General features: G+C 68.6%; 1 protein-coding gene across 2 annotated transcripts in view; it reads right to left on the bottom strand.

Moving 5' to 3' along the window:
* The window catches only part of LOC102463830 (uncharacterized), a 37749-nt gene that overhangs the window by 2639 nt on the left and 22821 nt on the right, over window positions 1-12289 (bottom strand). For both annotated transcript variants that reach the window (XM_075922998.2, XM_075922997.2), the window contains exons 2-5: window positions 5419-11634; window positions 3584-3877; window positions 1887-1975; window positions 619-702 (exon numbers count right to left, since the gene is read on the bottom strand). In XM_075922998.2, the coding sequence (XP_075779113.2) occupies window positions 619-702; window positions 1887-1975; window positions 3584-3877; window positions 5419-11634 (6683 nt within the window). The remainder of the gene's footprint in view (window positions 1-618; window positions 703-1886; window positions 1976-3583; window positions 3878-5418; window positions 11635-12289) is intronic.

Below are 12289 nucleotides of genomic sequence, written 5' to 3'. Positions count from 1 at the left end.
ACCCCGACAATTCCGGAGGGGACCCAGCAAAGCCCTGGCCCCAGAGACCTGCAAACTGCCCACGACTGGCTCTGGAGACAGGCCCTGTGACGAGCGCTGACAGACTTACCCAGCTGCTAAAATCCCCCTTGCCCCACCCAGCTGGAGGGAGACCCTGGTCCCCTCGCCCTCCAGCGCCTGGGGAGGTGTCGAGGTTCCCCATCTCTGCCCAGCCTTGCGGCTGTTGGGGAGGCAGCCTTCCCCTCGGCAGCTCCCGTCGTCTGCAATGGCCCTCCTGCTGCCCCGGCACAGCCCCATGGCCGGGGCAGGAGGGACCAGGAGTCGGGGCTCAGTCACAGGGTTGATCGCTCCTTGCTGAGCCGGCTCCGGAACCCTGCCCAGACTGCGCCAAGCCCAACTCACTGCGCCGGACACAGGGCTGGTCAGACCTCCCCCGCTCTTCCAGCCCACGGGGCAGCCACGCAAGGCCCCCAGCCCCGGCACAGTCGGCCCAGACACCCCACGTGCCGAAGACCGAGGCTGCCAGACCACCGGCCGAGGCCTCTCCCCGCAGCCGGGCTCCATGCCCCCGCAAGAGGGGCCGTCTCCAGCGGGCCGGTTCACCCTCTCGCTACTGACCTTCCTGGCTTTCTTCTCGCTCCGGCTCTGCTTGGCTTTGCTGATGGTTTCCTCCCCGGCGCCCAGCGAGTGGGTGAGCTGTGCCTGCAAGACACGGGCGCCACAGAGCAGCTCCCCCACCGCCCGGTGGAGAGGGGAGACCAGAGCCGGCCCTCCCGCCAGGGAAACGGGCAGAAGGTGTCCAAGCCAGTCTGTGCGAGGCCGGAGTGGGGGTGTCCAGCCCCAGGGGATCGAGTCCCGTGCAGAGGAGGGATCCCATTCTCCTGTCTCAGGGCGGGGAAGAATGCTCCCCCCGCCACCGGCCTTTACGCCCCTCCCCAGAGACAGGCGCAGCGGCCCCGGCTTTCGTGGGCAGGCTCTGGCAGAAGGAGCCATTGGGGCTGGGAGCCGGGGAGAGGGAGCAGCTGCAAATTCGAGGCCAGCGCGGGTGCCTCATTACGCGGGTCCTCGGGAACCAGCCTCCAGCGGCTCCTGGCAGCCAACACTGCCCCCTCCCCCGGCCCCAAGGGCAAGTTCAGCCGCTCCCCCAGGTGACCCTCCCAGCTGCCTGGAGGGCTAAGGGAGGAGCAGCCACCACCACCCGGTTCTCCCCCTGCACCCGAGAGCACCCATCTCCCCCTCCTGCCCACGGCACCTTCCCCAGGCCGAGCCTGCCCCCCCCCCCCCCCGCCTGCATCCCTGGCCCCACCCCATGGGGAGAAGCACCCAGCTGGATCTCCCCAGAACCGGGGCCTGCAGGCAGTTCCAACCCAAGCCAGCCCCTGAGCTATTCACAAGGGAGGGAGCTGCCAGCTGGACCGGGGGCCTGGAACGAGAGGGGAGGGACCCCCGGGACACTGCGTGGGGCTGCTGCCCCTCAGGTGCTCTGGGAGTCCCAGGGGCCCCCTTGCAGTCCTTACTCCCCGGGGTGCTCCGCTGCCAATGGGGGGGCACTGGCATGGCCCCCCCCCCACCCTGATTCTATCCAGGCTGGGGGAGACACCCTCCCTCCCCGCCAGCTGCACAGCCAGGTCGGACACGTCCCGAGGCCTGTTCCCTGGCTACCCCAAGGCCCCGACAAGGGGGTCTCTTGGGGGGCCCCTACTTCGGCTTTGCACCTCCCCAGGCCTGCGCTTGGCAGAGCTCGGCACGTTCCTGCCGGCCTCCCCCCCGGCCTCCCCCCAGGTCTCCCAGCTAGTAAGCGGAGGCCCCCGAGGAGCAGGTTCCGGAAGCCAATTCAATCCGTCCCTGCACCAGGACCTGCAGGCCCTCCCTCGGCAGCCCCGTACCTGAGTCTGCGCGGCCCGGGGCTCTGAGACGTCCGGCTCCTCCAGCTCCGGAAGAGACTCGTCGTTGCTCTCCGAGTCGTGGCAAGAGCCTGGGAGAGAGGCGGCCGTCAGCAGCGTCTGGGGCATGGCCACCCATTCCCTTCCCTCCCTGGCACGGGAGGGCTTATCCTGGTGCCAGGACAGGCCGGTCCCCCCGCTTAGAGGCACAGCTCGGCTCCCCCTTCGACAGCAGCCCTGAATCCACTGCTCTGCAGGCGGGGAAGGGGCAACTGAGGGGCAGGAATACGGGACACGGGTGAGATGCACCCGGCTCTGTGCCAGGAGGGACTCGTCCCTCCATTGCCCTGACCAAGGGGCTTACTCTCAAGTCAGCAAGTGGTAGAAGGGATGTGCCCAAGGTGACCCGGTGAGTCAGTGGCAGAGACACGTGCTCTGCACCCAAGAGCCAGTCCAGCGCCCTGTCCACAGGCTGTGCGGTCTGGCACGGACACAGCCCTTCCCGCCTCCAGCCGGGCACTTTAGAAGCGAGGGGCAGCCCCCTCGGGGGTGGAAACTGCAGGTGAACAGCTGCCCCCTGTCCCCCCGGTCGCCAGCACCCAGCAGAGCCAGGCCAGATCCCTGCATGCTCCCGGTGGGGTTTGCCCAGGCTCAGCACTGCCCCCGTGCCCGGGCCCTGCGGTACCCACAGTGCTTTGTGCCTCGGTGGGAGCCTCGGAGGGAGGCCAGGAGGGGCCCGAGCTGCTCCAGAGGGGCCAGGGGTCTCCTGGCTCTGGCAGCGACCTCAGGCTGCCCCCCAGCCCCGTCCATTAACCCAGTCCCGCCCTGCACACCCGGCAGGGACGTCCCGCCTGGCGCGTCGGTACAGGGCCCGAACCGCAGCGTGGGCCAGCCAGGCGGGGAGGACACCAGCTCCCTGCACTGCAGGGGCAGGACACAGCAGCCTCCTCCTCTCCCCCCCCGCCGCCCCCGCTTCTAGCCAGTGTCGCCCTGAGCTGCGTCCTCCCCGGGGCCAGCAGGCTACCTCCCTCCAGCAGCCTGGGGGATGTGGTGAGTGACCGACAGTCCCACCCCGGCACTTGCCTGGTCGCCATCCCCAGCGCCTTGGCTCCGGGCGGAAACCCAGCCGTGCGCACGGGCACCGAGCCCCGGGAACCGGACACAGACGGGGCAAGTCCTCGGCTAGAGCCCGGGCTCGGCTAGTGCGGTGCAGGCGAAGGCCGGCCAGGATCACCCAGCGAGAGGCTCAGTCCAGCACTGCTCTTCCCCCTGCCCCGGGGGTCCGGGCGCTGGCCTGCACGTGCCGGGGGGGCTGGCGAGCTTGGAAAGCCCAGCTGGGCCGCAGGACAGCCAGGCCGTTCTCCGCGGGGTCTGCGCCAGCAGCAGCTCTGCACCGGCCGATGCTGAAGGGGCTGGGCAGGAGCCAGGCCGGCCCCACAGGCTCCTGTCAGACCACTCTGCAGGTGCACAGCTCCTGGGGCCAGCTCCGTCCCCCTCCCCACCCAGGCAGCAGGCTCAAGGACACAGCACCCCCGGCCCAGCGGGAAGACCCCCCCCAGGACACTGGAGCGGTGCCGCTGGCCAGGGGAGGATGGGCCCAGGTGCGTGGGGCGCTTTCCCGGGCAGGAGCCGCCGTGCCAGGCTGTCGAAAGGCCGAGACCGGAGAGGAGCCTTCCCCGCGCCCGCCCGCCCCCACGCACCTTTATGGTTCACTTCCCAGCTCCTCTGGCCCGCCCGTGGCCGGTCGTCCCGCAGCGCCGCGCCGGCCGCCTCCCGCAGGGTCTCGATCTCCGGGCAGCGGTAGGGCAGCTCGCTCTCGCTGGAGGAGCTGGACTCCGACTGGATGGAGCCGCGGTGAGCGCGCCTCTCTTCTGCCGACACGGAGCCCCGCCCTCGGGGGTCTTTGTTCCCGGGGAGCGGGGGTCTCCCGCGGGCGTCTGGGCCGCCGGGGAAGGGGTCTCGGCAGGGGGCCGGGGGGGCGGCGCTCTCCAGAGCTGCAGGGGCAAGGAGAGGCTGCGTGAGGCCGGGGTCCGAGCCCACTCTGGGAGCGTCCCCCCAGCAGGCGTCCACAAGGCTCCCCGCCCGGCCAGCTGCGTGGGGGCACGTTTCTCCCACCACGTAGACCCAGGAGACCGTCCCTGCTTCTCCCAGCCTCAGAGGCTCCCAGGCCGGAGCCCCCAGCGGGTGCCCGCTTCAGGAGACACCCGGGGCTAGTTTTCACCATGGGGGCTGGGAGGCCAGGTCCGTGCTGGGGCCAGCGAGCGCCCCCCACGTACGCTCAGAGGCCTCCAGCCAGCAGCGGCGGCCAGGAGGCGCCCACAGCAGCAGTGAGTTCCAGCTGTACACGCCCAAGTCCCAGCGACACCAGGAAGCACGGGGCTGTGGGGGAAGGGGCTCCGGTCCTAGAGGCCCCTGCCCTCACAGCGGGACCGGCAGAGGGCTACAGACGTCAGAGCGTCTGCCTGGCAAGGAGCCACTGAACAGCCGTGAGGGAAGGGCTGCTCTAGCGCAGGCCTGCAGTCTCCACCTCGACTGGCTCAGGGGTGGGGAACCTACAGCCCCCCCCCCCGGCCTGGATCTGGCCCCCCGAGGCTCTGCCGCCCCCCCCTTGCAATGAGGGGCCATGCAAGTGAAGCCCAAACCCCCCTAAACCCTCACTGCCGTGGTCCCCAACTGAGGAGCCACCTGCCCCATCCCCCTTGCCCACCAGAGCCTGAGTCGGGGGCCAGATCCAGGCAAGCCAGGGGCTGCTGCGTCCAGGCCGGAGGTTCCCCACCCCGAAGCACTAGAAAGCAGGAGCCGCTAGAGGTCAGGGAGAGGACCAGGCACGGCCCCTTGCTGAGCCACGGGGGGCGCTTAAGCAAACCAGGTTCTGCCGGGGCCCATGGCAGGACCCAGCTGGTGCCCCAGCGTGCGGCTGAGCTGGAGCAAGGGGGTGACGCTCCACCCAGAGCGGGGCCAGGCCGGTTACCAGCTGGAAGCCTCCGCGCAGAGGGCCAGGTTAGAGGCTGCTTTTCCTGCCCCGCACGGCAGCTGCCTGGGGACCAGCCCTGCCCTCTCGGGGCTCTTGGGTTGGGCCAGGGGTGCCTGGCCCATGGGACGGTGCCAGGAGACCGATGGGACCCCCACGTCTCAACCCAGGACCTTGGGGAGAGCCTGAGAGGCGCTGCAGGAGCCGTGTCCATGCAGAAGCGGGGGCTGTGGCCAGCTGGGGGCTAGGCCTCTTGGCGGACGGGCGAAGACGAGGGCCTGGCAGCCGGGGGAGCCGGGCAGTGCTCGGCCAGCCCCAGGAGCCAGTACTGGCTAAACGCACGGCAAGTTTCTCCTGGCCCTGAGCTCTCTCAAGGGAGGTCTGAGGCTAGGAGCTTCGGCAAGACACTAGAACGCGGGTGGCCGTTGGAGGACGGGCTTCTCCACCCAAGGGCCCCCCACACCCTTGCTGTTAACCTGATCTACAAGAGGGCTAGAGGACCTGCCTTCTACCCGCCTCCCCGGGCAGACTCTCCACCCCCCAGTACAGGAGAGGGGACGGTACCTTCTAAGTACTTCCTGGAATCCAGCAGGAGAGACGGCCGGTTCTCAACCCAAGCGTCCTCTGTGCCGGAGAGCGTGTCAGGCGTGGGCAGCCCTGAGGTGTCTTTTTGGCCTGGGACAGGCTCGTCTGAGCAAGGTGCTGGGAAGGATAAAGCAGGAGGCACTTCTAGGAGTTCAGAGCAAGGAGAAGGCACCTCCTCCACCGCGACTTCGGGAGAGGCAGGCCCGCCTGGCGCAAGAGGAGCGGCTGCAGGGGTGGAGCAAGGCTCTGGTGGCGGCGGAGACTCGGGAGGCGGCGGAGACTCCTCGGCCAGGGATGCTGCCGAGGGCTCAGGAGAAGGAGAGGGACTCGGCGTCAACGGACTGGTTGCTTCTACGGCTGGCGGAGCCTCATTCGCTCTGCCGCCTTCACTACCTGCGCTTGGCAGATCGTCCTGGTCTTCTTGATGTGGCAGACTCTGCAGGTGTCCTGCACAGCTGGCCTCCGGCTCGGCACCATCTACACCTGCCTCCCCAGGGGAAATCCCCGGCTCTGCAGGCTCCTCCGGGCTCCGAGAGCTCTCATCCTCATCTTTGGCAGGCTGGGCTGCCTCTTCCTCCGAGGGCCCTTCGCTGTGCAAGCCTGAGTCTTCATCTGCAAAATCCAGGTCCTCCAGCACAGGGCTCACGGACTCGCGGATGTCCGGGGAGGGAGGCCGTGGCACAGGGCTCACGGACTCGCGGATGTCCGGGGAGGGAGGCCGTGGCACAGGGCTCACGGACTCGCGGATGTCCGGGGAGGGAGGCCGTGGCACAGGGCTCACGGACTCGCGGATGTCCGGGGAGGGAGGCCGAGGCACAGGGCTGCCCGGCTCCCGGCTACTCTCTTGTGCTTGTCCCGGCGTGTGCTGCGCGCCCTGGCTGAGCAGCGTGTGAGCGGGCGTTTCCGGGAGAGGCAGCGCTTCTGCCTCTTGTGCTTCGCTGGCCTCCCAGGAGTCGGGGGTGGTCTCTCCGGAGGAGCTCTCCCAGACTCGCTCCTTGAGGCTGGCAAGGACACTTTGTGCTTCGGTCACCAGCGGGCTGCCCGTGGGACACGGAGGCCCCGCTCGGAGCTGGGAGGCCTGGAGGTTCCCGAAGGAGCCTTGTAACATGGCGGCGATTTGCTGCTGCTCGCGGGAGGCTGCTGGCAGGCCGGCCGCCGTCTCCGCCAAGGCACCAGATGGCTCACGCAGTCCCAGGCTGGCCGACGGGCCTTCTGCAGCCGCAGCTTTGGGTTCCATGGAGTCAGGGCCCTCTGCTTCCAGGTGGCCATGGGGCCGGCGATCCCCAGCCTCTGCAGGGGGCTGGCCCACGTAGATCTCCGCCTCGGACGCAGTGAAGAGCGGCTGCTGGTCGCCGGGCGCCGGCAGGGGGGCTCTTCGCCTGGCTCGCTCCGAGCGAGCGGCACGTGGCGCTTCGTGGAGGGACGGATAGTGCACACACACAGCCAGGCACTGCCCAGGGGGCCTGGGGGCCGGGCTGTGCTCAGGGGAAGGGCCCCGCACAAGCGACGCTGGAGAGGCGCTGCTGGGGTGGGAATATTGCGGGTGCGGGACTGCCTCCTTCAGGCCCACTTCCTGCCGGGTCCGCGGGCTCTCTGCTTGCTCAGGAGCAGCCTGCTCCCTTCCGAAACCCTCCAGGGCGGGATCAGCCAGCCTGAGGACCTCTCCCAGGGTCTCCGCAGAGGCTGCGAAGCTGCTGGAAGTGAAGGACTCGGAGGCGGCCGGTGGCTCTGGAGAGGACTCTCTGGAGGAAGCCATCTCGGCGGGTTCCTCCTGCGCAGAGGCCGCAGGGCTGTCAAAACCAGGCGAAGGACTGAGTGCTGCAGGGCCTGGCGGCCAGCTTCCTCCCAGGACAGCGCCCCCGGGCAGGTCATCGCCGGCCCAAGCGGCCTCCGCACTCTCCTCCAGCTCCACGGCCATCTTGCCCTGGGGCAGGGGAGTTCCTGGCCGATCCTCCTCGGGCTGAGCCACCTCTTCGGTGCAGCTGGCTCCTCCTTCCGACGTGGCCTCAGTGCCCCGCGCTGCTTCCTCCTCCGGCACGTGGCTGAGACGCTCGCGGGCCTGCGGGGCAGCTGGTTCCTCTTCCGCAGTTGCCACCACTTCCTGAGCGGGCCGGGCGCCTTCCTCCACAGCCTCTTGGTTCCAGGCCCCCTTCCCACCAGGCAGCTCTTGGCCACCGGGTTGGGCTCCAGTCACCTCGTCCGTGCGTCCTACCGCGGCGCTCTCCAGGGACCCGCTCTCGCTGCAGCTCACCAGGGCGGAGGCGTCTTGCTCCTCTCCAGCCGCATGTTCGGGCTCCCAGGAGCCAGCGGTTTCTACGAGCCCCCTGTCGTCCCTCAGCTCAGGCACGTTGGCATCCACGCCGCAGACCTGCGGGGCCTGGGGCAGGGCTCGTGTCCAGGCCGGCGTGGCGGGAGACTCCATCTCCAGTGGGTCTCCGAGGGGCCGAAGCGGAGCCAAGACAGGATGCCTGGGGCTGCGTTCCTCCTTCCCCCATGCAGACGCCTGCCTGGCTTCCTCAGTGGCTTCGCCTCGCAGGGCCTCCCTGGCTCCCTCTTCAGGCACTGCTGTTTCCACAGGCTCCCCCAGGCTCACAGCCGGAGCAGCTGCCTGCGGCTGGGTCTCAATCGCCGCAGCGACGGGCGAGGCCCCAAACTCGGGTTCCGGGGCCGGTTCTGCGGCCTCGGCCGGTTGTGGCTTCTCTTGGGGGCTCGTCCCCGGCATCTCGAGGGTCTGGTCAGTGGCGCCACTTGGCTCTGCCGGCGCCGTGCTGCCGGGCCTGCTCTGGTCCAGTTGAGGGTCTCTTGGGTGGGAATCTTTGGTCTCGGTCTGGGGGCGCAGCTGCGCTGGCTCAGGGAGGCAGCTGTCCGCTGGGGCTGGCTCCTGGCTCGGGGCTCCCTGCTCCCCCGTTGGTTCTGCGCTCAGTGGCACGGCAGCCGCCTGGGGGAGCAGCGAGGACTCCGCTGGGCTGAAGGACGTCTCCCCACGGCTCTCGCGCTCAGACGCTGGCTCCCCGTCCTGCTGCCAGCAGAGCGTGCTGCTCCCATCCAGCATCACGTGGAGGTCCAGGCTTTGGGGCTCTGTCTCCCCAGGAGGGAGGGGGGGCTCTGGGTGTGGAGCCAGCACCTTGTCCAGCATGGGCTCCATCTGGCCAGCTGTGTCCAGGAGTGCATTTGGCTCTGGGTCCTTTCCTCCCAGAGAGGCCTGGGGACCTAGGCTGGCTTCCACACACAGCTCCCCTCGTTCCTCGTTATTGTTGACTTGGTCAAGGGATACCTCCTCCAGCTCTTCCTCGGAGGAGGAGAAGCAGGCGATCAGGCACTCCCCTACTGGCTCGCTGTCGGCTCGGGCCACTTCTGGCTGCTCCAGGCTGGCTTCATCGGCCCCCAGCCGGGCCTCAAAGGGACCCTCGCTCTTCCCTTCCAGGTCCTGGCCGTCCTGGTCTAGCAGGGCCAGGAGATGGGCTTCCGACTCCTTCAGCCTGGCGCTGATCTCGAGCGCGGCATCATCGCTGCCTTTCCCCACGGGAGGCTCCGCTAGCGCGTGGGGAGCCGGCTTCTGCTCCCAGGGCAAGGGGATTGCGGTTCCCATCCCCTCCCAGCCTCTCCAGGGCATTGCGCACACCTCGGCAGTTGCCTGGCTCGTGGGCTCCGCATTCGCCACAGCCGCCTCCAGTCCAGGGAAGGCCTCAGCCTCCTCGTCCGTATCGAAGCAGGCGATCAGGCACTCCGCATCGGGGAACCCCTTCTCCAGGGCCTCCTGTGTGTCTGACAGCGAGGACCGGTGCCCGAGGGAGCTCTCCGAAGGGGGGTCGCTCTGCTCTGGCGAGTCGCCTGCCCCATCAGAGTCAGCTCTCCAGAAAGACCCCCTGGGAGACGTGGCGCTGGCTGGTTTCAGGGAGGGACTCCAGCTGCGGCCTGGGGGCGAAACGCTCCGGCTCTCTGGGCTCTCTTCAGCATCACTGAGCCCGTCCGCCGGCGGCTCGGCGAGAGGCTCGGATTTCGGCATCTCCTCCCCTCGGGCGGGCTGATGCTGCTCTTCTGCCTCTGTGATTCCTTCCGGCTCATCCTCGGGAGCCGCACTCCCCTCTGGCTCTAGTCCGACTTGTGCCTCCGTGGGCGGGACCCCGCCCAGCTCTGAGAAAGCCGCATATTCCTCATCCGTGTCCGAGGCATCCGACGACGTCTCCATCTCGCTCTCGCTGCCGGAGCAGGAGGCCCCCGGCTCCGAGTCCCCCGCTGCAGGTTTCTCCCCTTCCTGAGCCGAGGGGGTCACCACGGCGTATCGCTCGGTGCTGTACAGCTGCACGTCCGCCTCGCCGTCATAGGAGGCAGAGTCGGAGGACGGGGAGGTGTCGTCCTGGTAGGCAAAGGACTCGTCCACACCCTCGTTGATGGAGTTCTCCGACAGGGAGTGCTGGAAGGAGGCCGAGGTGTTGTCTTCCTCCACGCCGTAGAGGTCGTTCTCCACCGACTCCCCCTGGGGGAACAGCGTGATCTCCAGCGACTCGGCCTCGAAGATCAGGCTGCCGCAGAAGGGCAGCAGCGTGGCCGGGATCATCTGGTCGTTGTCCGGGCCCTCGGCAAAGTCGGGGGGCAGTTCGGCCGAGGAGGCGGTGGGCTCCGCTTGCAGGCTGCTGGGCGTCTCCGCATCCGAGGAGCAGCTCGTCCCGGACAGGCTGCTGGACTCCGACTGGAGGCCCGGCAAGGGGGTGGGGGAGCAGGACGACAGGCTGGACTCCGGAGGCTCTTTCACTGCCTCCCTGGCCCCCAGGTTGGCCCCGACTTGCTCCAAGTTGAAGATGTCCATCTTCAGGAGCCCCCCGTCCAAGAGGCTGAGCCGCGGCTCCGTTTCGTCCCCAGAGTCTTCTTCTGGCTGGGGCAGGTCCGTCTCCGGAACGGGCAGCAGCTCTCCTGAAGCCTGGAGCTCTGTGGTGCGAGGGACCCGTGCAGCAGAGGTAGCAATGTCAGAGTCCCGCTCTCCTTCCGGCATCATCTGGCCGTCCAGTTCCTCCTCGGCTGGCTCTGGAGCCAGAGCCGTGTGTCCAGAGCCGAGGGAGTCCAAAGACACGTCCCCTTCCTCCTCCATCTGCTCCGGAGCCAGGCCGGAGTGCCTGGGAAATAGAGCTGGCTCCGAAAGTTCCGGCTCCAACAGGGGTTCCTCATACGCCGCCGAGGCCTCCAGGGTCTCCGACTCGGCGATCAGGTTGGGAGAACAAGACGGGGAGGTGCTGGAGGTGCCCGAGGAGGCCCAGCTACCCCCCTCCGCCGTGATGTAGGACCCGGAGGGCGAGGTGGGCGGGGAGCCGAGCCCTTCGCTGTCCAGCTCACCCTGCTCCTCGCTCAGGCTGTCCTTGGCGTAAGGGTGGTGCTTGAGGTGGGAATAGACGGTCTTGATGGGCGTCGAGGGGGCCGTGAAGTACAGGTCCGGGTCCAGGGCTGGCTTGCCCTGCGTGGACTCCACCTCAGCCAGCTCGGGGTGGGCGTCTTTGGCAGGCAGGGGAGACGGGGAAGGCACAGCGGCCGTGGTTTCACCCTGAGGTAACGCTATCTCCTTCGGCACCAGGCTTGGCTCTCTGGGCTCCCAGGGCAGCGGCCGAGGTGGCTGGTAGACGCACACTTGCCGGTTGTCTCTCGACTTCGGGCAGGGAGACTCGCCCGGCGTGACCTGGGCCAAGCGCTTCCCAGCATCCTCCAAGCTGCTCTCTGGGATCGGCTCTTCCTCCTCACTCAACTCCTCTCCGGCGTCGGCCACCGGGCTCACCGCCTCCGCCGCAGGAACCTTGGCCTCCAGCCGCGAGCCGGGCTGCTCTGCCCCCCTTTCGTCGCTGCTGCACCGGGTCTCCTCCCCCATCACGATCCTGGTGTCCAGCGTATCCACGCCCAGCAGGTCTGGGGGGGCCGTGCAGACTTTGGGAGGCGTTTCCAGCAGGACCTGGCTGCACTCGCTCAGCGCGGCCAGGCTGGTGGGCGAGCCGCCGGCAGCCGTGTCGCAGCTGGCTCCTTCGGGCTGGGGCCGGTCCTCGTTCTTGGCGGGCAGGAAGGCCAGGGCCCCCGGGCTGCCGAGAGAGGGGTCCATGGCGGCGAGGCTCAGGCAGGCGGGGTCGGCTGCCAGGGGGGTCGGCGGCAGGGTCAGGGCTGAGGGGAGCGAGGAGTCACCGCTGGGGGTGGACGCGCTGGAGGCGTTCCGAGAGCCATCTGGGGAGAGAGCAGAAGGAGAGGGTGAGTCGTGCGCTTGCTCCAGGCCCCCCTAGCGCCACGGCAGTGCTAAGCCTGCAGAGCCAAGGGGCACTTGGCGCCACTAGAGCCCGTGCACCCCAGTCACGGGGCTCAGACCGCAGCCATGAAGGGGGCTGGCTTTGCGTTCTGGCTCCCACCACAAGCTCCAGCCACGGCTCCAGCTCTGGGGAGATCTGAGCCGGCTAGAGGACACCTCCACCCGCCGAAACTCCCGGCCCAAGTGCTGTTCCATTCCAGGGGCTGCCACCTTCAGACAAGAGTCGCATCCCCCTTCGTCTCTAGTCACAGCCCATCCCCTCGGCCCCAGGGCTGGAATATCGCTCCCTTCCCTGCCCGCTAAGGAACCGTCAGCCAAGCTCCGTCGGTTCTCCCAGCAAGGCTCACTGAAGGCCACAGCTGCACCAGGGGAACTCAGCGGGTTTGCACCACGTCCTTGGGAGCGGGCCCGGGCCTGCAGAACAGGTGTGATGGCGCAGGCAGAGCAAGCGCCAGTTGCATGGTCAGATCTCAGCAGGCGTTTGCAGCACTGGCAATTCAAAGCTCTGGGACTCCCACGGCTGGAGGGGAACATTTAAACCTGCCTGGTCTCACGCATGGATTTAAAAGGAGCTGT

Source organism: Pelodiscus sinensis, chromosome 2 (genome assembly GCF_052426305.1).
Source record: "Pelodiscus sinensis isolate ZL-2025 chromosome 2, ASM5242630v1, whole genome shotgun sequence".
In the NCBI taxonomy this organism is placed as follows: domain Eukaryota; kingdom Metazoa; phylum Chordata; order Testudines; family Trionychidae; genus Pelodiscus; species Pelodiscus sinensis.
Note: the sequence above shows the minus strand (reverse complement) of the source record. Positions and strands in the feature narration are given on the sequence as shown.